At 31.1% G+C, this 27,801-nt stretch overlaps 1 protein-coding gene across 1 annotated transcript; it reads right to left on the bottom strand.

Moving 5' to 3' along the window:
* Positions 1-2,623: 2,623 nt before the first annotated feature.
* LOC129748340 (uncharacterized) lies at positions 2,624-27,522 on the bottom strand. The gene is made up of 5 exons (XM_055742906.1): positions 27,416-27,522; positions 27,170-27,320; positions 12,162-13,196; positions 11,801-12,106; positions 2,624-4,733 (listed from the first exon to the last, which is right to left on the bottom strand). The coding sequence occupies exons 3-5, from the start codon at positions 12,760-12,762 to the stop codon at positions 3,826-3,828; spliced, it is 1,815 nt and encodes a 604-aa protein (XP_055598881.1). The 5' UTR covers positions 12,763-13,196; positions 27,170-27,320; positions 27,416-27,522; the 3' UTR covers positions 2,624-3,825.
* Between the last annotated feature and the right edge of the window lie 279 nt (positions 27,523-27,801).

Below are 27,801 nucleotides of genomic sequence, written 5' to 3' on the forward strand. Positions count from 1 at the left end.
TTGTTCTTAATAGTCAAAGTGTACTTACAACCTTTTGCTTGGATTGTTTGGCGCAAACGTCTTTTTGCAAATTGATGAATCCAATCTTAATAATTTATTGCATTTATGCAATACTTTGATATTCCGTTGGAAGTTGTATGAAATAATGGGTTCAAACAGTCGGAACCGTAAATATAACACGGAGGTGCCTGCTTGAAGGCTCCTTGCATCGACTTGCCCGGTACTGTCCATCGCAGGAATGTTTCTAATGGACTACGGACACTGCTCTACCACCTTTGACTCCGTTGCCTATCAAGTAAGTTGTAAACATAGTCCAACGCTGATGAATGCTCGGGATGTATCTGTTGTAGATAAAAAAAATCTAAATGTCTCGCATAGTAAAAATTAACACTTATTTTACTTACCCTGCACCAAATTTAAGTCAGTCGTTCTTCTAAGATTATACTTAAAACACTCTCACAATCGATTTTCGTTTCGCATTTCACAAAATTTCAACAATTTTTAAAGCATTTTCGACAAAAATGCAAAAGGACCGAAAAACCAAATCGCCGAACTGTTATTTTGTGTCCTTTTGCATGCACGACAATTCAGAGCAACACAAAACGTCGTTAAAACCAAATTGCACTCGAAAATGAGAAAGTTATTATAGGTCTTAAATTTAAATCATTTTGTAAGAGTTATTAATAAATTAAATAAAACCAAATTTTTGTCTAACATAGAATAAATGTTTAGCAATCGTTTGCAGTCAATAACTCATTTTTGTTTATAATGGTTCATACGACCTAATCAAAACAAACTCTAGAATTCAGTTATGTATTTGAAACAAGGGAACTATCAAGGGAACTATTTATGTGAAAACATAGTTAAGAAAAGTCATCAGACTTTGGTAAGCATCGAAGATTTTTTCCCCTTTTAAATACTTTATTGTTTGCCTTTTAAAACAGAAAATAAATGACACTATTGTTATATTATATTTTGCTTAAATGTACATATAAGTGATATAATATCAATTAAAAAAAATCCAGCAGAGAAGTTTAATGAAAATCAATATAATTATTAGGAATAATCCTCCTGATATAATAATATCACAAATCTGAAGATTTTTCGAATTATGTATGAACTACATTAATTGAGACTATTAATTAATTAATTAAAAAAAATCATTTTTAAGCACACAAACTTTGAAGAAATAATATAAAAAAACAGATTGAAAAAGCCAAAAAATAGGCAAAGGATAAAAAAACCAAATATCACAATACAAACAAAAAACTACAATACAAACTGAAAAAACATAGAAAAATACAAAAGAGATAAAACAGACCAGAGACAAAAATGACCAAAACGACAAAAATACCAAAAACACCAGAATGAAAAAAACCCAAATGACAAAATTGGCTTGAACTAAAAAGACATCAAGATAAACCGAACAGGAATAAATCATCATTCGAAACAAAATATCAAAGTCAAAAATTTTAAAATAAGATAAAACGTAACTGAAAAATATCAACAATATGTTTACAATAAAACAAGAAAAAACAAAAAACGAACAAAATTCAACATTACAAACCTAGCTTAAACAACAACAAATAATTTGAACAAATCAGTACAAATAAGAATAAATAATAATAACTACAACTTTGTTAGAAATATTAGATAAAAACATGGAAAATGTACAAAATAATAAGAAATAAAATCTGGTTGCATTAATAGCATTACCTTTATGTTTAAGTCATTTATAAAATTGACGAAACTTACTAGATTTACTAATTTTACAAACTTACAAAGTTTACAAAATTCAAAGTGTCAAAATTGACAAAATTTTCAAAATATACAAAACTTACAATTTTTTTTAACCGTTTACTGTAAATTAAAGAAATTCCTTAAAGGAAATTTTCTGCTCAACAATTTTGTCAAAGACCATAACTTGCTATCTTTCGGCAACAAATTATTATTTTACTATTTTGCGAGAAATGCCTACACCCAAAATAATCTGAACGTGGCTACGTAAAAAACTACATAATTTTCATGCAATTGATTCTCACGTTGATGCTACGGAATAATTTTTTCGTGAGTGCGATGCGATGTGTTCATGAAAAGTACTGGAAAAGTTTTTGGTATAGCAATGAAATTAGGTTCGATTTTGTCATTTGTTTTCTTTTTAGTTTTTTTGATATTTATTAATAAAATTAACCAAATCAATAGTGAAAATAAGTAGACTTACCTCCACTTGGACTTAACGTGAAACTCATGTGTCAGTTATATGGAAGTACAGTATACTGCTATAGCTACTACAAAGCACAAGTAGAATCAATGTGATGCATCAAAAGCATAGTTTACATGAAAAATCCCGTATTTTTAATTCCTAAATTATTTTGCGTGTATTTTGACATCATCAGCAGTGTTGCTGGCGCTTTTAGATTTTGTCCAAGGGAGATGTGTGAGTCATGGTGTCACAGAAAAAAATTCTATCGTTCCTTACAAAAATGTCGGTTACACGTTACTTAGTTTTGGCTGCCAAAGGCCAGTTTTTCCTACCGAAAAAAATGTGTTAAAAAGAAGTACTTTTTAAACTGCTGTAAGAATTTCTTTCATCATTTCCACGCCACTCAAAAACGCCGCATAGTTTCCAGATAATATATATATTTCAAAAATAAATCATTCGTAATAGTGTTTTTCGTTCTCATGTGGTCTCTTAATATAAATAGCTTAGAATAACACTTTCTAACAAGTTGCTGTTGCTTTCTACTTTGACGTTTCGTTTTTTATTTCTTTGTTTCGACTACGTTGATTTCAGTTGTTTGAAAATATTTGTGTTTTTGTTGTTGTTGTTGTTGTTGTTTTTCCTACACAAAGAGAATTGGGTTTGTTTCCGTTATTTAGGGTTTATGTTATTCTTCGAATAATTGTTTTGTTTCAAGTTTGATCCAACAAGTTTTGTTTTGTTCAAGGTATTGTTTGTTTGTTAGTGTTTGTTTTTTTTCTAGGTTAGATTCACGCGTAACCGTTTGATAAACTCGTTTAATCCCTTTAACTTAAGGTTGAAACAGGGATGGCAAACGGATTACTCGTGTACCTTAGGGATATGACATTTTGTTCTAAAATTTTCCTCTAACATGTATCGAAATGTGTGTGAGCATCTTTTTTCCACTACTAATTTAAGCCAAAAAGTTATCTATCTTTGGATATGGTTTGTTTAGTTTTTTTTTTGGTTGATCTATTCAAAAGTGTTGCGTTATACTAATTGGTGTTAGTTTCAGCTACTAGTTTCCTAATTTCATCTATATAGTCAGGTGCAGGGTTAGTCTCATGTTATCTTTCTGTCTATGTTGCTTATGTTCACGTATATGATACTAGGATAAAAAACATTAAAGCGTTATCATACGATTTGTTTTTTTTTCAAATTGTTTCCAAGTACTTCGGTATCAGTTAGTTGAATGCAAATTTAATCCACGCTCTGCATCAGACCGCAGCAGTTTTGAATTCGTTCTTAATGTGCGTATTTCTGAGCTGTTTGTTTTTTTCCTTTTTCTGGGAAGGTTTTTGCTTGTTTGCAGTGCACTAAAATGATTTTCTAAAATGTATTCCGGTTTGAGATGTCGGACTCGGTATTCGATTGCAATGTAATGACACAAAGCTTACACGAAGGAAGCTTGGAGCATTACAGTGATCCTCGAAATTGACAAACACCTCAAAGTGGACTAGTTCAAACTACACATATGCATATCATGCTCGTCCCTAAAAAATTTGGCTAGATTTCACTCTGGTTCCCATATTAAAAATGACACTACTGTTCTAGATGCTATGAGAAAATCTATCAGCTATATCCTACTGCTCTTTATTTAAGGCCTTTGAAATTTCGTCTCTAATTCTGCAGCTAACTTCTTCTTTGGAACAAATACTGCTACCACTTAGCTCGTCGTTGTTACAACGTTTCAGTTTAAAAATTGATATGTAATCTGGATTGGTTTTGATTATCTTGGTCAGTGCTTCGCACTGTTCTTGCGGAAGCTCTAGCACAGCATCGATCAGCAGAGCCATGCCCTCCTGTTGCTGTTCGTCATCCTTGGAAGCAAATATTATGTACGCCTGTTTAATTCCCATCCACAAGCCTCGACCCAGACAGATCCCACCCTCCTGATGGAGGCTCATCCGAAACTGGTCCTGCTGACGCATGGCACCATAAACCTTGATCAGCATCTCCGACAAATCACAAACCTTGAGGAGCTCCCGATCAGCTTCAGCCACGATCAAACGCACCAACTCAACGTCTCCCTCGCTCAACAATCGAATGCCATTGAACAACTCCCGCTCCTCGTCGCTTCCAACGGCCTGCAATATCTCGAACAACCTTTCCACCTCTTCCGGTTCCAGCTTCAACAACGTTTCCACCGAATACTTCAACCCATCGATGTTGATACTCTTGTGATCCTCCTTATCGGAAGAAATGGTCACATTGTTCTGCAGCGAGTGCTTCACCAGCCGCAATCCAATGTCAATTGCCCGAGAATCGTTGTTGAAGTATTCGCAGAAATGGTCCTCGAACCCGAACAGCTTAAGCGCTACGATGGCATTGTTTTTCATCATCAGCTCCGCCTGCCGAATGCTGATGACGGTTTTGGTCCAGAAGCAGATCGATGCCGCATGAGCTAGCCGCGTCTCGATGCTGGCATTGTAGTAGTTACTGTGCATGGCCGACAGCGTATCGCAGATCACCAGATCGCTGATGATGTTCCCTGGAAAAGAAAGAAATTGTTAGCACCGAAATGACCGTTCTCTCTAAAAGCCCCTGATCGTTGAAATGTGCTTGGCAGATCGTTGAGTGATTCATTCGTCAACACTAAGCACGATGACTTAGCAGAAGAGAAGAATTCAAGATAGCTTCTAGAATATTTATACCGCATTGTTGAGATCGGAGTAGTTAACAGTTTATGTTTATAATCTTTAAAAGTTTATTGTAACTATCTACTGTGAGTATTAAATTTATTCCGTAAAATTATGTTCGTTTCTAACGATTGATCTACAAATGTAGGATAGTGCGATCTGAGAATTGAGATCGAAGGAAAATCATGGATTCAAAATAAAAATCAAAATATTATAACAAAACTTTGATTTCAGAATAAAAAGCGAGTATATGAAATTGAAAAAAAAAGAATTTTGATTTCAGTATCATAACACAGATTTTGAATTCATTATCTGTCATCATTGAAAAATAAGTTATGATACTCGAAATGAATAATAGGTATCATGAAATTTATGTGTGTGTCTTCGTTTTAAATCCAAATACCATAATGCCATTAAACGTAGAGGAGATAAGGGCATAATGGCCACCTTAAGGAAAACGCTTATTTAACTATAGAGATCAACTAGGTATAATATGTGAATTACATCATTGTTTCATGTTCAGACACTAGAATAGTCCATTGACTAATTGGCTGAAACTTGAAAAAGTAGATAAAAACGTTTAAAAATGCATTTTAAATTTTTTTGCCAAAAGCTGAAAACCACTCACTGTAGTAGCATAATGAGAACCCCCCCCTCCTCCCGCCCCGGGGGCAGTATAAGCACCATTAATCGGAGCACGATGAGCGTTTTCTGCCGGGGAATCTAGCAGCGAATTCGACTCGATGAAGTCAACTTAATAATAGAGCTACAGCTTGACTTGTTTCATCTGACGATTTGACCTGAAGGTAAGGTGTCGGAGAGGTAATCAGTAGACTCGAGTACGATTCCTGACCCAGGTGATTTTTTTCCAATTACCATTCATGATCGATGCATTTTGCACTAAACGGTGAGGCGTAGATCCATCAAACAAAATAATCTAGGTCTGTTTGTAGAATTCAAACAATTAACACAAGCTCATACATTATGTTCCTGGTGTATTGTTTGGCGGATGATGCTACTAGCCGTATAATGTAACAATAAAAATAATCAATCATGAATGTTAATTGAAAAAAAATCCTCGAACAGGAATCGAACTCGAGTCTACTGATTTCCTCTCCGACATCTTGCCAAAAGGTCAAATCGACAGATGAAACAAGTCAAGCTGTAGCTTTATTGTTCAGTTGACCTCATCGAGTTGAATTCGCTGCTAGATTCCACGGCAGAAAACGCTCATAATGCCCCGATTGATAGTGCTCTGTTCGCCCCGAGTCAACAATCAAAAATCAAAAATTAAATGATGGGGATAATTGAAAAACAATGTGTAAATCGATGTGTACAAAAAACTAATAACTAATTTCAAATCTAAAGGAAGTTGATCATCCATTAAAAAACTACATTTTCAATATCTGATAACATTTTACAGTTTTTTTTTTATAAAAATGCACTAATTTTCAATAATCCCTAATCAGCCAATATCAGCTCCTAAAATATTTTTGCCACCAATGTGATTTTTGTTGTCTCATGCTGTCTGAAAATGATCCTTCATTTGATAAATTTTTAATTATTTCTCAAACATCGTTTTAAAAGATTGTGAATATTCTGCCCTCTTTGCTGCAAAAATGTTACTATTCTAAACAAATAATTGAAATTTCATTTTATTCATTTCAGATTGATTAAAATTATAAAACAAAGATTTTTCATTATTTTTGTCATTTTGGCGATTTTTGTCATTTTTGTCATTTTTATCATTTTTGTCATTTTTGCCATTTTTGTCATTTTTGTCATTTTTATCAATTTTGTCATTTCTGTCATTTTTATCAATTTTGTCATTTTTGTAATTTTTGTGATTCTCGTAATTTTTTTTGTAAATTTTGTCATTTTTGTAATTTTTGTCATTTTTGTCATTTTTGTCATTTTTGTCATTTTTGTCATTTTTGTCATTTTTGTCTTTTTTGTCATTTTTGTCATTTTTGTCATTTTTGTCATTTTTGTCATTTTTGTCATTTTTGTCATTTTTGTCATTTTTGTCATTTTTGTCATTTTTGTCATTTTTGTCATTTTTGTCATTTTTGTCATTTTTGTCATTTTTGTCATTTTTGTCATTTTTGTCATTTTTGTCATTTTTGTCATTTTTGTCATTTTTGTCATTTTTGTCATTTTTGTCATTTTTGTCATTTTTGTCATTTTTGTCATTTTTGTCATTTTTGTCATTTTTGTCATTTTTGTCATTTTTGTCATTTTTGTCATTTTTGTCATTTTTGTCATTTTTGTCATTTTTGTCATTTTTGTCATTTTTGTCATTTTTGTCATTTTTGTCATTTTTGTCATTTTTGTCATTTTTGTCATTTTTGTCATTTTTGTCATTTTTGTCATTTTTGTCATTTTTGTCATTTTTGTCATTTTTGTCATTTTTGTCATTTTTGTCATTTTTGTCATTTTTGTCATTTTTGTCATTTTTGTCATTTTTGTCATTTTTGTCATTTTTGTCATTTTTGTCATTTTCGTCATTTTTGTTATTTTTGTCATTTTTGTCATTTTGGTCATTTTGGTCATTTTTGTCATTTTTGTCATTTTAGTCATTTTTGTCATTTTTGTCATTTTTGTCATTTTTGTCATTTTTGTCATTTTTGTCATTTTTGTCATTTTTGTCATTTTTGTCATTTTTGTCATTTTTGTCATTTTTGTCATTTTTGTCATTTTTGTCATTTTTGTCATTTTTGTCATTTTTGTCATTTTTGTCATTTTTGTCATTTTTGTCATTTTTGTCATTTTTGTCATTTTGGTCATTTTTGTCATTTTTGTCATTTTTGTCATTTTTGTCATTTTTGTCAGTTTTGTGATTTTTGTCATTTTTGTCATTTTTGTCATTTTTATCATTTTTGTCATTTTTGTCATTTTTATCATTTCTGTCATTTTTATCATTTTTGTCATTTTTGTAATTTTTGTGATTCTTGTAATTTTTTTTGTAAATTTTGTCATTTTTGTAATTTTTGTCATTTTTGTCATTTTTGTCATTTTTGTCATTTTTGTCATTTTTGTCATTTTTGTCTTTTTTGTCATTTTTGTCATTTTTGTCATTTTTGTCATTTTTGTCATTTTTGTGATTTTTGTCATTTTTGTCATTTTTGTCATTTTTGTCATTTTTGTCATTTTTGTCATTTTTGTCATTTTTGTCATTTTTGTCATTTTTGTCATTTTTGTCATTTTTGTCATTTTTGTCATTTTTGTCATTTTTGTCATTTTTGTCATTTTTGTCATTTTTGTCATTTTTGTAATTTTTGTAATTTTTGTAATTTTTGTCATTTTTGTCATTTTTGTCATTTTTGTCATTTTTGTCATTTTTGTCATTTTTGTCATTTTTGTCATTTTTGTCATTTTTGTCATTTTTGTCATTTTTGTCATTTTTGTCATTTTTGTCATTTTTGTCATTTTTGTCATTTTTGTCATTTTTGTCATTTTTGTCATTTTTGTCATTTTTGTCATTTTTGTCATTTTTGTCATTTTTGTCATTTTTGTCATTTTTGTCATTTTTGTCATTTTTGTCATTTTTGTCATTTTTGTCATTTTTGTAATTTTTGTAATTTTTGTAATTTTTGTTATTTTTGTTATTTTTGTAATTTTTGTAATTTTTGTTATTTTTGTAATTTTTGTCATTTTTATAATTTTTGTAATTTTTGTAATTTTCGTAATTTTTGTAATTTTTGTAATTTTTGTAATTTTTGTAATTTTTGTAATTTTTGTAATTTTTGTAATTTTTGTAATTTTTGTCATTTTTGTAATTTTTGTATTTTTTGTATTTTTTGTATTTTTTGTCATTTTTAATTTTTGTCATTTTTGTAATTTTTGTTATTTTTGTTATTTTTGTAATTTTTGTAATTTTTGTCATTTTTGTCATTTTTGTTATTTTTGTCATTTTTGTCATTTTTGTCATTTTTGTCATTTTTGTCATTTTTGTCATTTTTGTCATTTTTGTCATTTTTGTCATTTTTGTCATTTTTGTCATTTTTGTCATTTTTGTCATTTTTGTCATTTTTGTCATTTTTGTCATTTTTGTCATTTTTGTCATTTTTGTCATTTTTGTCATTTTTGTCATTTTTGTCATTTTTGTCATTTTTGTCATTTTTGTCATTTTTGTCATTTTTGTCATTTTTGTCATTTTTGTCATTTTTGTCATTTTTGTCATTTTTGTCATTTTTGTCATTTTTGTCATTTTTGTCATTTTTGTCAGTTTTGTCAGTTTTGTCATTTTTGTCATTTTTGTCATTTTTGTCATTTTTGTCATTTTTGTCATTTTTGTCATTTTTGTCATTTTTGTCATTTTTGTCATTTTTGTCATTTTTGTCATTTTTGTCATTTTTGTCATTTTTGTCATTTTTGTCATTTTTGTCATTTTTGTCATTTTTGTCATTTTTGTCATTTTTGTCATTTTTGTCATTTTTGTCATTTTTGTCATTTTTGTCATTTTTGTCATTTTTGTCATTTTTGTCATTTTTGTCATTTTTGTCATTTTTGTCATTTTTGTCATTTTTGTCATTTTTGTCATTTTTGTCATTTTTGTCATTTTTGTCATTTTTGTCATTTTTGTCATTTTTGTCATTTTTGTCATTTTTGTCATTTTTGTCATTTTTGTCATTTTTGTCATTTTTGTCATTTTTGTCATTTTTGTCATTTTTGTCATTTTTGTCATTTTTGTCATTTTTGTCATTTTTGTCATTTTTGTCATTTTTGTCATTTTTGTCATTTTTGTCATTTTTGTCATTTTTGTCATTTTTGTCATTTTTGTCATTTTTGTCATTTTTGTCATTTTTGTCATTTTTGTCATTTTTGTCATTTTTGTCATTTTTGTCATTTTTGTCATTTTTGTCATTTTTGTCATTTTTGTCATTTTTGTCATTTTTGTCATTTTTGTCATTTTTGTCATTTTTGTCATTTTTGTCATTTTTGTCATTTTTGTCATTTTTGTCATTATGTCATTTTTATCATTTTTGTCATTTTTGTCATTTTTGTCATTTTTGTTATTTTTGTTATTTTTGTTATTTTTGTCATTTTTGTCATTTTTGTGATTTTTGTGATTTTTGTGATTTTTGTCATTTTTGTCATTTTTGTCATTTTTGTCATTTTTGTCATTTTTGTCATTTTTGTCATTTTTGTCGTTTTTGTCATTTTTGTCATTTTTGTCATTTTTGTCATTTTTGTCATTTTTGTCATTTTTGTCATTTTTGTCATTTTTGTCATTTTTGTCATTTTTGTCATTTTTGTCATTTTTGTCATTTTTGTCATTTTTGTCATTTTTGTCATTTTTGTCATTTTTGTCATTTTTGTCATTTTTGTCATTTTTGTCATTTTTGTCATTTTAGTCATATTTTTCATTTTTGTCATTTTTGTCTTATTTGTCATTTTTATCATTTTTATCAATTTTGTCATTTTTGTCATTTTTGTCATTTTTGTCATTTTTGTCATTTTTGTCATTTTTGTCATTTTTGTCATTTTTCCATTTTTGTCATTTTTGTCATTTTTGTCATTTTTGTCATTTTTGTCATTTTTGTCATTTTTGTCATTTTTGTCATTTTTGTCATTTTTGTCATTTTTGTCATTTTTGTCATTTTTGTCATTTTTGTCTTTTTTGTCATTTTTGTCATTTTTGTCATTTTTGCATATTTGTCATTTTTGTCATTTTTGTCATTTTTGTCATTTTTGTCATTTTTGTCATTTTTGTCATTTTTGTCATTTTTGTCATTTTTGTCATTTTTGTCATTTTTGTCATTTTTGTCATTTTTGTCATTTTTGTCATTTTTGTCATTTTTGTCATTTTTGTCATTTTTGTCATTTTTGTCAAATAAAAAAAAAATTGCCTGTTTTTTTTTTCAAAGTTGGGTGCCATTTCCTAACTGGGATAGCATTTCTTTAAATCGATCGATGCGCACTCTGGATTCGATATTGCGACTCAAAATTAAGTAGTTTTGGTTCAAAACAGCACTTCGGTGGCTTCCCTCAACTTTGAGTTTGACTGGGCAATAGCAAAACTAAGTTCTGATAGGCATACTCAATACTAAGTTCGGCAGCCGAACTCGAATTTATCCTTTTTTTTTGAGGGTAGCTTTTTTCAGGGAATTAAAGGATGATTAAAATTTGTTGTGCCCGGATGCTGCTGTTCCGGTACATTGCATTGCATTTACAGAGCGGTGGAAAGTTTTTACATTCCCGGTCAAAGAAAACTTCCGGATGTTACTTCCCACGGGAAGTAAACAACATCCGGAAGTTTCCGGACATTCCAAGCCGCTCACCATATGATGACAATGACGGACAGAATTTAACGCTGACACGGTGAACATGCATTCATTATGAAGTTCCTTCATAGTCGTCCGGTAATTGTTCCGGAACGACATAATTTTGCGACGTGTTCGTTGGTTGCTGTTCCGGTTCGGGCTGAACTCGCTAAGTGTTTTCAGTCCAACAAAGAGAGTTCAATTTTTAGTTCATAAGGTCGAACTCAGCTTTGATCCCTCGCCGAAGGAAAAAAAGGGATCAATTTTGAGTTCGCAGTTCGAACTCCGTTTTGATCCATCGCAAGGAGGAAAAAAGGGTACTTAACTTTAAGTTCATAGAATCGAACTATGTTTTGAACCTCGGTCATACTTAATTTTGAGTTAAAAAAAAAGAGCGTGTATGATGCAAAAATAGCAATATTTCAATGACATACGGCTGAAATAGAAACAGTGCTGTAAAAAATGCAACGCCCAAGGATCTTGAAAAATTTTTTGCATGGTAAAGTTTTCAATTTGTGCTACAAGTGTCAAAATTTCTACCACTTTTTTCCAACACGTGTATACCTGCTCCAATACAATGAAAAGTTTCCTACAAATTACTATTCCAGTCCAGGGGCTAACCAATAACGTTCAAAACAAACCAATCCACCTACCTGTTTCGTTGATGAAGTTGCACACCTTAAACCCGGTCGCAATGCTGTGACTTGTCGAGGCTACCCCGGATATGGCCGATATGTGCGGCATGGTCCCAAAAGTGAGCACGTGTGCAGTCAGGCTTAGCCAAGCTGTACGGGACTCCGAATCACTGAGCGGATTCAACGATTCCTGATGTGCACTTTTATCTCGCAGCACATCGATCGACCGACCCGTAGCGTAGATTGCTGATCCAACACTGGCCGCTATAAATGGCATCGCCAACCCACCGGAAAGAAATATGGCACCCGTTGCCCCAGCAATACCTAAAAAGAATTTCTATTGAAACTCTAGAATTCAAATTTAACTGAGGGAACTTACCAATGATTCCGGTAGCAATATCCAAAGCCTTAAAGTAGTAGTTTTTCCAGGCGGGCGTCTTCCTAATTTCGTAGGTTACGTTTTTAAGATTCGTAGCAACCAACTTGCCCTCCTTCGGGAACATCATCTCGGCCGATGGATACTTATTGTTGTTCAGAAAGTCCTCGAAATTTTGATACACCCGCCCAATGGAGTCGATAAATTTTGGTTCAGCCTCGTTGGCTTGTTGCTGAAAATGGTACCGGAACAGAGGTGCCTCGTACAGTTTTCCCTCGCAAAACAACTCAACCGGAAGAATCGTCAACCGGCAGGGTACGTTCGGATGGACCCCCACGTATATCTGCTGAACCAGCTTGTCGATAACCTTGCAGGACTCTTCGTCATAAAAGCACAACTGTTCCATGAATTCCAACTGCAACTCCTCATCGGTCCATTCATTGGGATCCTTCATGGTCAAACTTAGCGCATAGCCGAGGGTATTTTTCAAACTAATACCCTCCAAAGTCTGCGGCTCATTGCCTCTCAAGCTTCCGCCCCGATTAAGGAACTTCTTCATATTCTCCTGAGCCCGATCAATCCATTCTTCTTGTGTCACGTCCATATTGCTGATATGTGTTTTTTGTTTGTTCAAAGTTTAAATTACAACCTTTTTTTCTAATTATCTGTGTATGAAAGCTCACAAAGTTTTGATCAATCTCTCTACCCAAATAACACGTGTATAAATGTCGATTTATGTCGCTAACTTGTTTCGTTATAAGATTTTGTCTATACAAATGGAATATGCTCTCTGCCTTGATATGTATGTATTTTTGGTGGATTATTCCGTTAAAATCACAACGATCTTGCTGGTGGAATTTCCGCCTTTTCTAACAGTCCAAGTTCCACCACCGGTGCCGTTCGAAATGTTGTTGGCAATAATACTTGCTGCTAGTGGAGTGATTATAATTGACTTTTTGTGGGTTATTGTTGTGGTAAAAAAGGGTGGTGTCGCTGCAGGTTCCACTGGTGATGGAAGGCATAATCAACTGGAATGATCTGAAATGGACAATTGTTTGTGTTAGCATCTACTTAATATATCATTAGCAATATGAAAAAAAAAGATATTCTGCATCCTAGCATCTAAGTTTGAAAACTCGCATGTATGTATCAAAATATGTCTATAGACTACAACTCTTTAGTAAGTAGAGTTCACTCCATACATATCTGAATGTAGGCGACATGTAATATGGATCGAAAATTGATTCAGACAATAAAGACTCGAGAACAAACAGCTAGTGCTTGATTTTCCCACGACTTAATATAGACATAGATAGACTCCCACTTCCGGTCATTGAGATAGGTGCGTCCGTAGCGCCACAACAAAATTTCAAAAACTACAAAATAACACCAATGACAAAAATGACCAAAATGACTGAAACGACAAAAATGATCAAAATGACAAAAATGACAAAAATGACAAAAATGACAAAAATGACAAAAATGACAAAAATGACAAAAATGACAAAAATGACAAAAATGACAAAAATGACAAAAATGACAAAAATGACAAAAATGACAAAAATGACAAAAATGACAAAAATGACAAAAATGACAAAAATGACAAAAATGACAAAAATGACAAAAATGACAAAAATGACAAAAATGACAAAAATGACAAAAATGACAAAAATGACAAAAATGACAAAAATGACAAAAATGACAAAAATGACAAAAATGACAAAAATGACAAAAATGACAAAAATGACAAAAATGACAAAAATGACAAAAATGACAAAAATGACAAAAATTACAAAAATTACAAAAATGACAAAAATGACAAAAATTACAAAAATTACAAAAATGACAAAAATTACAAAAATTACAAAAATTACAAAAATTACAAAAATTACAAAAATGACAAAAATGACAAAAATGACAAAAATGACAAAAATGACAAAAATGACAAAACTGACAAAAATGACAAAAATGACAAAAATGACAAAAATGACAAAAATGACAGAAATACCAAAAATTACAAAAAATTACAAAAATCGCGAAAACATCAAAAGTGACAAAAATGACAAAAATGACAAAAATGACAAAAATGACAAAAATGACAAAAATGACAAAAATGACAAAAATGACAAAAATGACAAAAATGACAAAAATGACAAAAATGACAAAAATGACAAAAATGACAAAAATGACAAAAATGACAAAAATGACAAAAATGACAAAAATGACAAAAATGACAAAAATGACAAAAATGACAAAAATGACAAAAATGACAAAAATGACAAAAATGACAAAAATGACAAAAATGACAAAAATGACAAAAATGACAAAAATGACAAAAATGACAAAAATGACAAAAATGACAAAAATGACAAAAATGACAAAAATGACAAAAATGACAAAAATGACAAAAATGACAAAAATGACAAAAATGACAAAAATGACAAAAATGACAAAAATGACAAAAATGACAAAAATGACAAAAATGACAAAAATGACAAAAATGACAAAAATGACAAAAATGACAAAAATGACAAAAATGACAAAAATGACAAAAATGACAAAAATGACAAAAATGACAAAAATGACAAAAATGACAAAAATGACAAAAATGACAAAAATGACAAAAATGACAAAAATGACAAAAATGACAAAAATGACAAAAATGACAAAAATGACAAAAATGACAAAAATGACAAAAATGACAAAAATGACAAAAATGACAAAAATGACAAAAATGACAAAAATGACAAAAATGACAAAAATGACAAAAATGACAAAAATGACAAAAATGACAAAAATGACAAAAATGACAAAAATTACAAAAATTACAAAAATTACAAAAATTACAAAAATTACAAAAATGACAAAATTACAAAAATTACAAAAATTACAAAAATTACAAAAATTACAAAAATTACAAAAATGACAAAAATGACAAAAATGACAAAAATGACAAAAATTACAAAAATTACAAAAATTACTAAAATGACAAAAATGACAAAAATGACAAAAATGACAAAAATGACAAAAATGACAAAAATGACAAAAAATGACAAAAATGACAAAAATGACAAAAATGACAAAAATGACAAAAATGACAAAACTGACAAAAATGACAAAAATGACAAAAATGACAAAAATGACAAAAATGACAAAAATGACAAAAATGACAGAAATACCAAAAATTACAAAAATCGCGAAAACATCAAAAGTGACAAAAATGACAAAAATGACAAAAATGACAAAAATGACAAAAATGACAAAAATGACAAAAATGACAAAAATGACAAAAATGACAAAAATGACAAAAATGACAAAAATGACAAAAATGACAAAAATGACAAAAATGACAAAAATGACAAAAATGACAAAAATGACAAAAATGACAAAAATGACAAAAATGACAAAAATGACAAAAATGACAAAAATGACAAAAATGACAAAAATGACAAAAATGACAAAAATGACAAAAATGACAAAAATGACAAAAATGACAAAAATGACAAAAATGACAAAAATGACAAAAATGACAAAAATGACAAAAATGACAAAAATGACAAAAATGACAAAAATGACAAAAATGACAAAAATGACAAAAATGACAAAAATGATAAAAATGACAAAAATGACAAAAATGACAAAAATGACAAAAATGACAAAGATGACAAAAATGACAAAAATGGCAAAAATTACAAAAATGACAAAAATGACAAAAATGACAAAAACGACAAAAATGACAAAAATGACAAAAATGACAAAAATGACAAAAATGACAAAAATGACAAAAATGACAAAAATGACAAAAATGACAAAAATGACAAAAATGACGAAATGACAAAAATGAAAAAAATTACAAAAATGACCAAAATGACAAAAATGACAAAAATGACAAAAATTACAAAAAAGACAAAATGACAACAATTACAAAAATGACAAAAATTACAAAAAATACCAAAATGACAAAAATGACCAAAATGATAAAAATTACATATCATTCAAAACTTTCAAAAATTACAGAAATTACAAAAATTTTAAAAATGACAAAAATTTAAAAAATACAAAAAATTTTTAAAATGACAAAAATTACAAAAAATAAAAAAATGACAAAAAATGCAAAAAAGGTGAAAAACAAATATAAAAATGACAAAAATGACAAAAATGACAAAAATGACAAAAATGACAAAAATGACAAAAATGACAAAAATGACAAAAATGACAAAAATGACTAAAATGACAAAAATGACAAAAATGACAAAAATGACAAATATGACAAAAATGACAAAAATGACAAAAATGACAAAAATGACAAAAATGATAAAAATGACAAAAATGACAAAAATGACAAAAATGACAAAAATGACAAAAATGACAAAAATGACAAAAATGACAAAAATGACAAAAATGACAAAAATGACAAAAATGACAAAAATGACAAAAATGACAAAAATGACAAAAATGACAAAAATGACAAAAATGACAAAAATGACAAAAATGACAAAAATGACAAAAATGACAAAAATGACAAAAATGACAAAAATGACAAAAATGACAAAAATGACAAAAATGACAAAAATGACAAAAATGACAAAAATGACAAAAATGACAAAAATGACAAAAATGACAAAAATGACAAAAATGACAAAAATGACAAAAATGACAAAAATGACAAAAATGACAAAAATGGAAAAATTAACAAAAATGACAACACTGACAAAAATGACAAAAATGACAAAAATGACAAAAATGACAAAAATCACAAAAATGAATAATATGACCAAAATTACAGAAATTAGAAAAAATTACAAAAATTACAAAAATTTCAAAAATTACAAAAATTACAAAAATGACAAAAATGACAAAAATTACAAAAATGACAAAAATGACAAAAATTACAAAAATTACAAAAATTACAAAAATTACAAAAATTACAAAAATTGCAAAAATTACAAAAATCACAAAAATTACAAAAATTACAAAAATTACAAAAATTACAAAAACTACAAAAATTTCAAAAATTACAAAAATTACAAAAATTACAAAAATTACAGAAATTACAAAAATTACAAAAATTACAAAAATTACAAAAATTACAAAAATTACAAAAATTACAAAGTTACAAAAATGACAAAAATGACAAAAATTACAAGAATTACAAAAATTACAAAAATGACAAAAATTACAAAAATTACAAAATTACAAAAATTACAAAATTACAAAAATTACAAAAATTACAAAAATTACAAAAATTACAAAAATTACAAAAAAATATAAGAATTACAAAAAAGAACAAAAACGACCAAAAATACAAAAATTACAAAAATGACAAAAATGTCAAAAATGACAAAACAAATGAAATAATTTACAAAAATTACAAAAATGACGAAAGTGAAAAAATTCTGTAGACTGTAGACTGTTATTGTATTTTGAGCCAATTTTTTTTTTTGCTCCATTACTTCTCTATGTTATAATATCGAATGAAAATGATGAATAGTTCGGATTTCTACTTCTTTTATGAATCTTTTGTCAAGAATGTTAATTATTGATTGAAAAATACTTTAAACTTGAACTAAATCGATGACTGTAGTTTTTATTGTCAATATCAACATTTAACATTGGAGCAAACTTTGGCAGGCCAATTCAAAGATAAAGGAAATTATTTAGTTCTTTCAATATTTTACGCCATTTTTGTTTTCACTCCAATCGTGGAACGGTCTTGGTGTGAAAATTAATGTTCAACAGCAATTGTCGAAAAAAATTATGAGTAATCAGTTTTTAGAGTTTTACACAATAAAATGTATCAACCTATTTTATGTATTTGACTGAATTTTAAAGTTGAAAAAATTGCCGTAGGTGAGAATTGAACTCACAACAACTTTCTACCTTCATCTAGTTCATCCTACAGCTTAACCTGTGTTCCACCTGAGGCAGATAGAGAACGAGGTTTAATTTTTATAGTGTTCCGGATGGCTTATCGCCGACAAAAATGCCCAATGCCACCCAATGCCCAATGGCAAAATTTTTTTTAATTACTTATTTATTTATTTATTTCACACACCGTCTTGGATTCAAATATCCTACAGACTGATCTTAATATCTAAGGTTCTTAATCCTATGTTTAAACATCGTTTTGGACACAGTAGAATCAAACAAATTGTTCATAACATTAAAACACTGAAAACAGCTGGTCAGAGGGTTATTCTGCCCGTAAGTAGTGCGGTACATGCCTAGCGCTAAAAGTTGTCTTCCTCGTAGATGTCTGGATGGTGCAAGAAAGCATACTTCATTAAGTAGAGCTGCACAATCCACGTTGCCGGTAACCAGATCAAACACAAAAAGCCGTTTTAGTTTTACACGTCTGGAAGAGAGGGTTTCTAATTGATCAACACGCACCGACTCTCATAATCCGGAAGATTGATGGGGTCGTTCCACGGAAGTGACCTGAGAGCGTAACGAATGAATGATCGCTCGCTGCACTCTTTCGATTCGAAGACTCCAAGATGTATGGTAAGGAGCCCAAACGCAAGCGGCGTACTCCAATACACTTCTCACCAAGCAACAGTACACAGCTTTAAGAGTGTATACATCCTGAAAAGATTGTGAATTGCGCCTCACGAATCCGAGAACAGAGAAAGCCTTCGCTGTGATGGCACTGATATGGTCGATGAACGTTAGTTTTTTATCTACGCTGACGCCAGGGGCGGTCCTAGAGTTGGCTCTTGGGGGGGGTGATTTTCCAAATTTTCAAAAATCAGTCAATAAGAAGGATCGTAAATATCTGGCGGAAAAAAGGTTAATTTTGAGAAACATAGTGGTGCATGGAGGAAGGGGGGGGGGGGTGTTTGCAGTTTCAAATAAGTCTGGTATTTAGTAGGTTTGTATACTTGTAGGTTTGAAATTTGAAAAATTTGAAATTAAAGAAAAATAGTGAAAACTATTTACAAATTTCCTCATTATACTTATTTCGATATCTTTTTATAAAACAATCTGCGAATCATAGATGTTCACCATAAAAAAGTGTTGAAAAAAAGATAATTTTCGTAATTAAACATTTTGCAGTTAAAAAATTATAACTTTAAAAATTCTTTAAATAATTTAACGATATAAATGTCATTTCACAAATGAAAATTAAACACACATTATCTTGGAAGAAATTGTAAAAAAAAAATCTTCAAGTAATCCACAATATTTTAATGGGAATTTTCATATCCGGGTAAGACACTCACCAAAAATTTTAATGATTCTCATTTTGCAATGATTCCAAAACAATTATTTGAAAAAAGTGTTTTTTAATAATTGCTATGAATTAAAAACTGAATATTTCATTATTTTTATGAAATATTTTGCTGAATCGTTGTTCGAAAGTATTGAATTATTAGAAATTCTTATTAAAACTCTTCAATTTAAAAATATAAATTTAATTCTAAAATAAGAAAATCAAAATTATATTTTTAGGTATGAAGCTTTTGAAACTTCATTTTCATTTGTTTTTTCTTGAGTGTCAAGCTCTTATAAAAGATAAGTAGATATGTTATGAGCTTTATTGGAACTGAATCCAAAGAAAAAGTAACTAATTTTTAACGAATTATTTATGAAAAAAGTGAAAAGTCGATTTTTTTCTTCATGTTCTCAATATTTTAAAATTTTTTCTATAATGATTGAATTAAATAAAAACATATTGCATAAAGAGTCAATTTCTGAATGTTAAAACTATTTCAAAATTGCAGTGATAATCCATAATCAATTGCCATTGAAATAACCAAACTTTTACATTCAGCGTGGATTTTTTAACCTAAATCATGAAGCTGGATTTCTACTTCAAATTTTAAATATTATTGTGTAGATGAGCTAAAAACAGTAACTGCGATATAATTGGTGTGAATCCTGAAATCCAGCCTTGTTGGTCAAAAATTAGAAAAAATGTCTTTCAAATGTTCAACCTGAGCGATTGTCTTGTTCCCGAGAAAATAGTCGGAAATTACGGAATAGTTTTATCATCTGGTAAAAATTAAAACAGAGGTAAGTTTTTGGAGCCTGTGTTTAAAAAATTGATTCTGGAAATTAATTTCTGAACTCGATTTCAGATTTTGTCCATCACCTGTAGTTTTAGAATAAGTGTTTTCAGTAGTTTTCGAAAATTGAATAGATATCATTAGAGATGTATCGAATAGTGCGAACGGCCGAATACCAACTATTGGCCCTTTTCAAGTATTCGGGGAAACGAATATTCTGAACATGAAAAATTCTCAATAAGCTTTAAATGTGTTCAAAAGTACTGTCTGCATCACCGAATATTCTGCAAAAAAAAAATACCACTGTGAGTAATATTTTAAAGTGATGATAGAATTGCAAAGCAAAAGTACTAATCAAAGCAGGTGAAAAACACTTTTTTTCGTGATTTGTATAGAATTTGAAGCATAACTGATATCAAGTTTCAACCAATAATCTAAGTTTCACATTTTTAATGTAATTTATTTTTTACCATAAAATCCCCATAATTGATGTTTTTAATAATTTTAATCATAATGTGGTCTCAAAAAAATTTTATCGTAACCATTTCTTACTTAATTAACTTAATTTTGAAAGTTTGAAAATAAATAATAGATTTTTTTATAAAAACTATTGATCATTATTCAAATGGTTTAATTGTGATAACGACTCAAATTGAAAGAGGCCCTTCAAGCCAAAGGGGTATAAAAGCATAAAAGCTAATGAAAGACGTAAAATATCACAGTAAATAAGCCTTGGAAAGAAAAATAAGTGATTTACTTTAAAAAATAGAAACTTATTTAGAGAAAACACATTTTTAATTTGATGTGTTTGGCAATTTTCCATTTATTTCTCTAAAATTTTTATTTTTTTTTTTCAAACGTAAAAGTATGTGGATTAAAATTCTAAATATCTGAAAATAGTTTGAATTATGAAAAATTGTTTTATATCAATAAATCAAAATCGATCATTTTTGCTACGTTGAGGCGAATACTATCAAATCTCATTTTTTTCAAAAACTTTCCAGAACAAGAAATTATTTAAAAAAAATATTCTGAAAATTGAATGCTACTTTTCAATTCAAATTGTCTAGACAGTTACGATATCTTCAATTCAGAGAACAATATGAACGTTTAAGAATCTCTAATTGAAATGTATTCTGTAAATTGGAAATTGCAATACAAATTAAACCAAGAAATGAAAATGTTGAAGGCAACAAAAATCGAATCTGTCCAGGTGAATACTTGAGGAGGGTGGTGGGGATTGCCAAATGTCCACACGTTTGAACGGAGAGGGAGAAGGGGGTAAAAATTTCATTTTTCTGTCAACGTGGTATCTGGACGGCCCCAAAGGTTTTAACAGTTAAAGGCTCAAGTCTTTTTTTCTTTTAAAAAGAATCGAAACAAGTTTGCAGGTATTTATTGAATATACCGGTGGACATTATCAAAAAAAAAATAATCAAATTATGGCTAAAATTTTAACGAAGATAGTATGAAATAACATTTTTACTAAATATCCAAAAAGCGAAAACAACTCATGAGCATTAAATATAATTTATCAGATAAGCGATACCTTGTTTGATTTGATGACAGAGATACGCAAGAAATTTAATTGCATGTTTCACATGATCCCAAACTTTTTGCCGATACATCATATTGGAGGTGAGCCCAAACTTTTGATCGATAACTTAAGTAGCTATTTTATTTGTTTAAAGCACTATGCAAATTTTTTACCACAAAATTTAAAAAAATGTATTTTGACATTTATGAAAAAAGATTAAAATGCAACTCGAATTGTTAAATTCGGTCCACCCTATCCTGAACTGATCGGGTTGAAATATAAAGTGCGATTTTTTGGAAATTTTCCAACTTTACGCTAAGTTTAAGTCATATTAAGTTAAAATATACATTTTGCCAAAACATACGAAAATGGTTTTGATTTTCGAACATAGAATGAGCTCAAAAGAAATGCAATATGTCATCAGTTGACTGAAATATAATCAAACAAATTTTCTTGTTTTTGAGGGGGTGATCCCAAACTTTTGGCCGGTAGCGTATATGGTCAGCAAATTCTAATTCAACGCTGTACCTCAACAAAAGTTATTTGATGAAATTTGGTACAGTTCGGTGCAATTCAGTTACAGCTGTTTTAGTTTGGCGAACCGACTTTTTTCAGTTTTAAGCTATTAAATGAATAATAAATTCTTTTATTGAAAAAACACCCCCACGGAGTGGAAAAATTTGAGAATTCGGAAGTACACCTACTATGAAAAGTTTATAGTTTTGATACAAAATCCAGCGTTTGCGAGTATTTCGTAACGGTTTTTTGCCGCTTGGGGGGGGGGGGTTATCACCCCGATCACCCCCCCCCCCCCCATAGAACCGCGCCTGGCTGACGCCCAGATCGTTCATGGAGCTGACTTGATCGATGCTGGTACCGTTGATACTGTACTCGAAGCAGACATTGGACTGACGGCGACTAAAAGTTATGGACTTGCATTTTTTTATGTTCAACTGCATCCCATTTTCCAAGCACCACAGGAGAAGCTCGTCGATGTCAGATTGAAGAGCGTGGCAATTTAGAACCGATGCGATTATTTTGTAGATCTTAAGATCATATAGCAGCATACAGGATTTCAGACGGAAAGCCAGATCGTTCACAAAAAGAACAAATATCAAAGGGCCTAGAATACTGCCTTGCGGGACACCTGAGGTCAAGTAAAAAAATACCCGAACGTGATGTATTGATCTTGACAAACGCTCTTCGATCGGTCAAATACGATTGAAGCCATTCGATCATCCAAGGGGGAAGACCCATGAGAACCAGCTTTTCAGTGGCGAGTCTATGAGGAACTTTGTCGAAAGCCTTACTAAAGTCAAAGTAGACTGCATCCACTTGTCGACGCTTCTCGATTTCGGTTGATAGGAAATTGGTGTAACACATCAGGTTTGACACTGTGGAGCGCTTCCTAACGAATCCGTGTTGATAGTCAGAGATCAAGTGACGAGTGGCGTTATAGAGCACCGAGTGAACCATGCTCTCGAAGACTTTGGCTATGCAACACAGGATTGAAATTCCTCGGTAATTTTCCACGGAATTACGACAACCGGATTTATGTATCGGAGTTATCGAGGCGGTCTTCCATACCGTAGGAAACTTCCGTTCGTGAAAAGAACGATTGAAAAGCAGACAGATAGGCAGCTTCAATGATTCTGCGCATTCCCTCAAGAATACTGGTGGTAGTAGATCAGTTCCAGGACCTTTTTTGATGTTCAGCTCGGATTGGACATCACGTTGCGTAAAGTTAAAGGATGGTAGCGTAATGTCATGCGTAGGAATACCCTGTCTACTCGCATCAGAAAGCTCAGGTGAATTGGGATTGTTCACGTTGCTGAAGAAATCGGCAAACAGATTGGCCGATTCCTCAATTGAATCTGCGGATAATTCGTGGTACTTCATTTGCTCAGGTAAACAGTTGCTTGACTTGCGGTTCTTCACAAACGTCCAGAAACTAGATGGGTTGTCCTTCAAGTTTAATTCCATTCGGTCGATGTAGCTACGAAATGATGCGGCTGGGCACTCGTTGTATCGAGTTTCGAGTTGTCTTAGATTTTCTTTATCCTGTTGGGACTTGGAACGTAGAAATTATTGGTCTTGGAACGTAGAAAATTTTGGTTGAAGACTGTGATTCTTCAATCATAAATTTCACAAATTCAATCGATTTTTTTTGTTTTCAATTGATTAAATATTACAAAAGGTTTACAAAAATCATTTTTCTTTAAAGCATTAAGCGTTTTTCCGAACAAGAATAAAGGCTCAATAAACGAATGTTTTTGAATAGACGAATTTATTTTATAAAAAAAATCATTATTTCCATCAAACTTTAAATATAAAAGATAGTTTTTGAGAGCAAAATCATATGTTTTTTTTTGTTCAAAATTTTTAAACAGCTTTGGTAGATTTGGAATCAATTCAAGTTCTTTTGAAAATCTTTGAAACTCCGGTCTTCCAATTTTTGGATCAATTTTTAAGCCTAGAAAAATCGTTTAAAACGGGTTATTTTCGATTCCATCTTTGGAAATTTTTTCTCAGTGAGCCGGGAATATTTAGATCAAATTTTGAATATCGATTTAATGCCAAACAGTGCCATCAGCTTGGCATCTAGTAAGTTTTGATAGTACCAAAGTTAGATAAATTTTCGTGAAAATTTTATCTGCAGATTGAGATGCATATTTTAAAAATATTGTTTTTCTTTCATCTGTCGGTAAAAGTTTAATATGTAGGGGAAAGTCGGGTAAGACGGACACAGCGGGTAAAACGGACACTTTCAATATTTCGAAAATTACATAGTTTGGCACAAATCTAATGATAGGAATATGTTCGTCTTAGTATATCAATACTTTCGAGACCCTTTGTTCTTTGAGATCAAGCAAGGTCTCAAATAGTGAACAAAACAAACAAAAACTTCCAGGATCCATTATTTGATGTAATTTTCTCTCCTCAGAAAATAGGTCATAACTCGCAACATTTTCGGAAATTTCAAATTTCAACAATCTGGAGGAAAATCAGCGAATTTCGGTCGAAGTGCCTCGGCAATAAACATTTTGAGAAAAAAGTTGCTAAGGCGGGTAAGACGGACACCTCAAGGTCGGGTAAAACGGACACATAAGTTTCTCCAGGTATTTAAAAATTTTCATCAGTAAGCAACTGTCGGTCGAAACGCGCTCATTTGGTTGGTTGGTTGGTCCATTTCGGTTTCAATACGTTCTCAAATACTCAACTCACAAAAATTAGTACTTTTACAGAAAATTTCTCGGTGAAATGTACCTTTTTTATGCGGTGTCCGTTTTACTCGACCATTTTTGAAAAGTATGATTGCATGATTTGCAAGCAGATTGCTATAAAAACAGTCTTGATGAAGAAAATTTACTAATTCCAATGGTTAATGCACGAAAACTGCGATGAAATAAGGAATATCTGATTTTCTATTGTGATTCTACTTTAAGGTGTCCATCTTACCCGATTTTCTCCTACATTAGAACGGCAGCTCAAATTGCCATGTCAAATTCCAAACATCCAACCAAATAAATGTTATTGATTGGCCTTTAAAACTGACCCTAAAGTGTTTAAAGTTATGATTTTTTCCCACTTTAAAATTACCTAAATCCACGCCAAAGGAAATAAGGGAAAAACTAATCAAAATTGTAATTTTGATGCCAAAAGACTTAAAATGCATGCAACCTCAAGATCTGGTGTTATTTCGAGCATGTGGAAAATTTATTATTTATGCTAGTTAAAAATAAAGTTAAAGAAGCCTAATACTAATAATCATTTGAAAGATTAAAATGTGATTTGGAGAGAGTTATGGATCATTTCGTAAGCCAATTTTAAACATTCCGTATTAAATCACTGTAGTTATCGATTTTTGGTCAATTTTTTTTTTCGAAATAACACCAGATAACGATTTTCCCTAATTTACTTTGGTGACTTTTAAGGAAGGATGTTTTTTTCTTCCTTGTTCTTCCATTGTTAAAAATGGAAGAGATCGATCCTCGAGCTTCGATTTTTAGACGTTTGTTTTTTGTTTTTTTTTTCTGAGATTTTAACGCTTTCGCTTTATTTATCCCTTCTCCTCCGTGTCCAGTGTTGCCAGAAATGTTTGGCTGATTATATTTGTGATAGGAGTTTACTTTTTCGAAGGAATTCCAAAAGTTTCTTTTCTTTCCGATTTTTAGACGGCCTAGGATAGCTCATCTGAATCAAAGTTGGAGATCATTTTTTGGTAGAACTGATCCTGAGCACTTTGTGTTGCCAAAATTGAACGGTTTATCTCAAGGGTTTTTTTTTCATTTGTTACTTGAAACAATGCATTGGTGTCATTATATGCGCCCTTTTTTTGTCGATTTTTGAAAATTTTTAGTAAATTTTATTATTTTTTATCATGTTTTAGACCCGTCAAGCATTGTTTTATATTATAATGTTCGTTATTTTTGTCATATTTGTATTATTTGTCGTTTTACACCTTTTGTTTGTACATATTTAATTTATAACTTTACGAACTTTCTTATTTTTTATCCATTTTTAGAGTACTCTGTGTTGTTATATGTTATCAACAAAACAGAACTTAAAAACATATTCCTGGTGTCTGTCTAAATTTTATTAGTCTTGAAATCAGGAAAACATTAGGTAATGTTAAAAAAACCGTTCGATTTCAGCACATGTGTCAAAATCCAGCGACGTTTGTATTTCCGAAGGAGCCATTTCAAAAACGCCATAACAAAAAAAAATATCAAAACTCCAGAAAAGGTCTACGTGTTTGGAAAAAATCCCCCTGGAGGTACTATTCCAAATCAGTACAACCATCGCTCACATGGTGTTCAGTTTTCATCGACAGCTGATTGGCGCCAACCGAAATCGAATAAAAATAAACTCAACAAAGTTCAACAGCACACAACAGATCCAGAGCACACCCACGCAATTGGTTTGCATCGGACCGGAGCTGTCGTAGAGGAGTCTCCATCTAATTCTAATAAAACAAAACCTTTTCACTTCACCCGAACTTGCCCCCCAGGGCGGAGAAGGGGAGGAAATTTTGTAAAAAATCAATAAAAACCAATCAATGTGCTCTGCTAGCTTGCTTGCTCGCCCCTGCTCAACCTGGCTGAATTACGATGATTGTGGAGCCCGAGGCACAAGTATCACCTCTTGAGTGCGAACGAAGGTGATGAGCTTTTAGCAGAAGAACGAACGAGTGAAAAAAAAACAGCAGCATATCATACCCATAGAACGTTTGTGCGAGGGAAAAGCTGCTCTCTTACATGGAACGTGACCTTGGTCATTTTTCGCCTGCCTCCCTCTTTGCTGGAAGGCGTTTTATAAGAATTATCTGCAATGTTGCAAATTCTTGGAAAACCGAGGTAAAAATCGTTCAAAGTTGATACTTTTTTCCTAAAGCGAGTTCCTCCCCTTGTAAGATAAAGGCTTCAAGCGATAAGGGCACAGTTCTTTATTTGCTTAATACTTACAATCTTTGCTGTGCAGCTCCAACTACGAAAGTTCACCAACTTGCAATATTTCATTTGTTTTGCGTCATTGCAGCCCACCTGCCAGCTCGCCTAGACACACAACAGCTTACAGCCTTTTTGTTCTTTCTAAAATGGTCACCCTTTGAGAAAACTGTTGACAAATTAAACGAAACGAAATTAATTCTTCCTGCAGCTCAGGGAAGGAAAAAATCTATAAATCACACAAAAGGCGCACTGCACACGAACCTAGATCAATGAAATGTGTGGTGTGGATCCGACCAGAAGCAGTGAAGTACTACACACCAACCATCTAAACGTCGACTGACAATCGCAGCCAGCCCCCACATACACCCTCAAAAAGGGAAATGAAGAAAGAAAAAAAACAACAAACCATCATGGTCCCGAGCCAGAGACAACGTCATTGGAAGGAAAGGGGGGATGTGAGGTGATGAGAAGTGGCAACCGTCTTACCTCTTGAGAAAATAAAAACACCCACCCAAACCCATCCATGGCCCCCCATTTTCTTTCCCCCCCAATTCACAAGTAAACCGGAAAAACACGACCCGCAAAAGTCGCTTTTTGGATGTTTGTTTTGGATATGGAACAGCGCCGTGTGTTCATCAAACGCCATG

The sequence above is a fragment of the Uranotaenia lowii genome, chromosome 2, assembly GCF_029784155.1.
Source record: "Uranotaenia lowii strain MFRU-FL chromosome 2, ASM2978415v1, whole genome shotgun sequence".
Lineage (NCBI taxonomy): Eukaryota > Metazoa > Arthropoda > Insecta > Diptera > Culicidae > Uranotaenia > Uranotaenia lowii.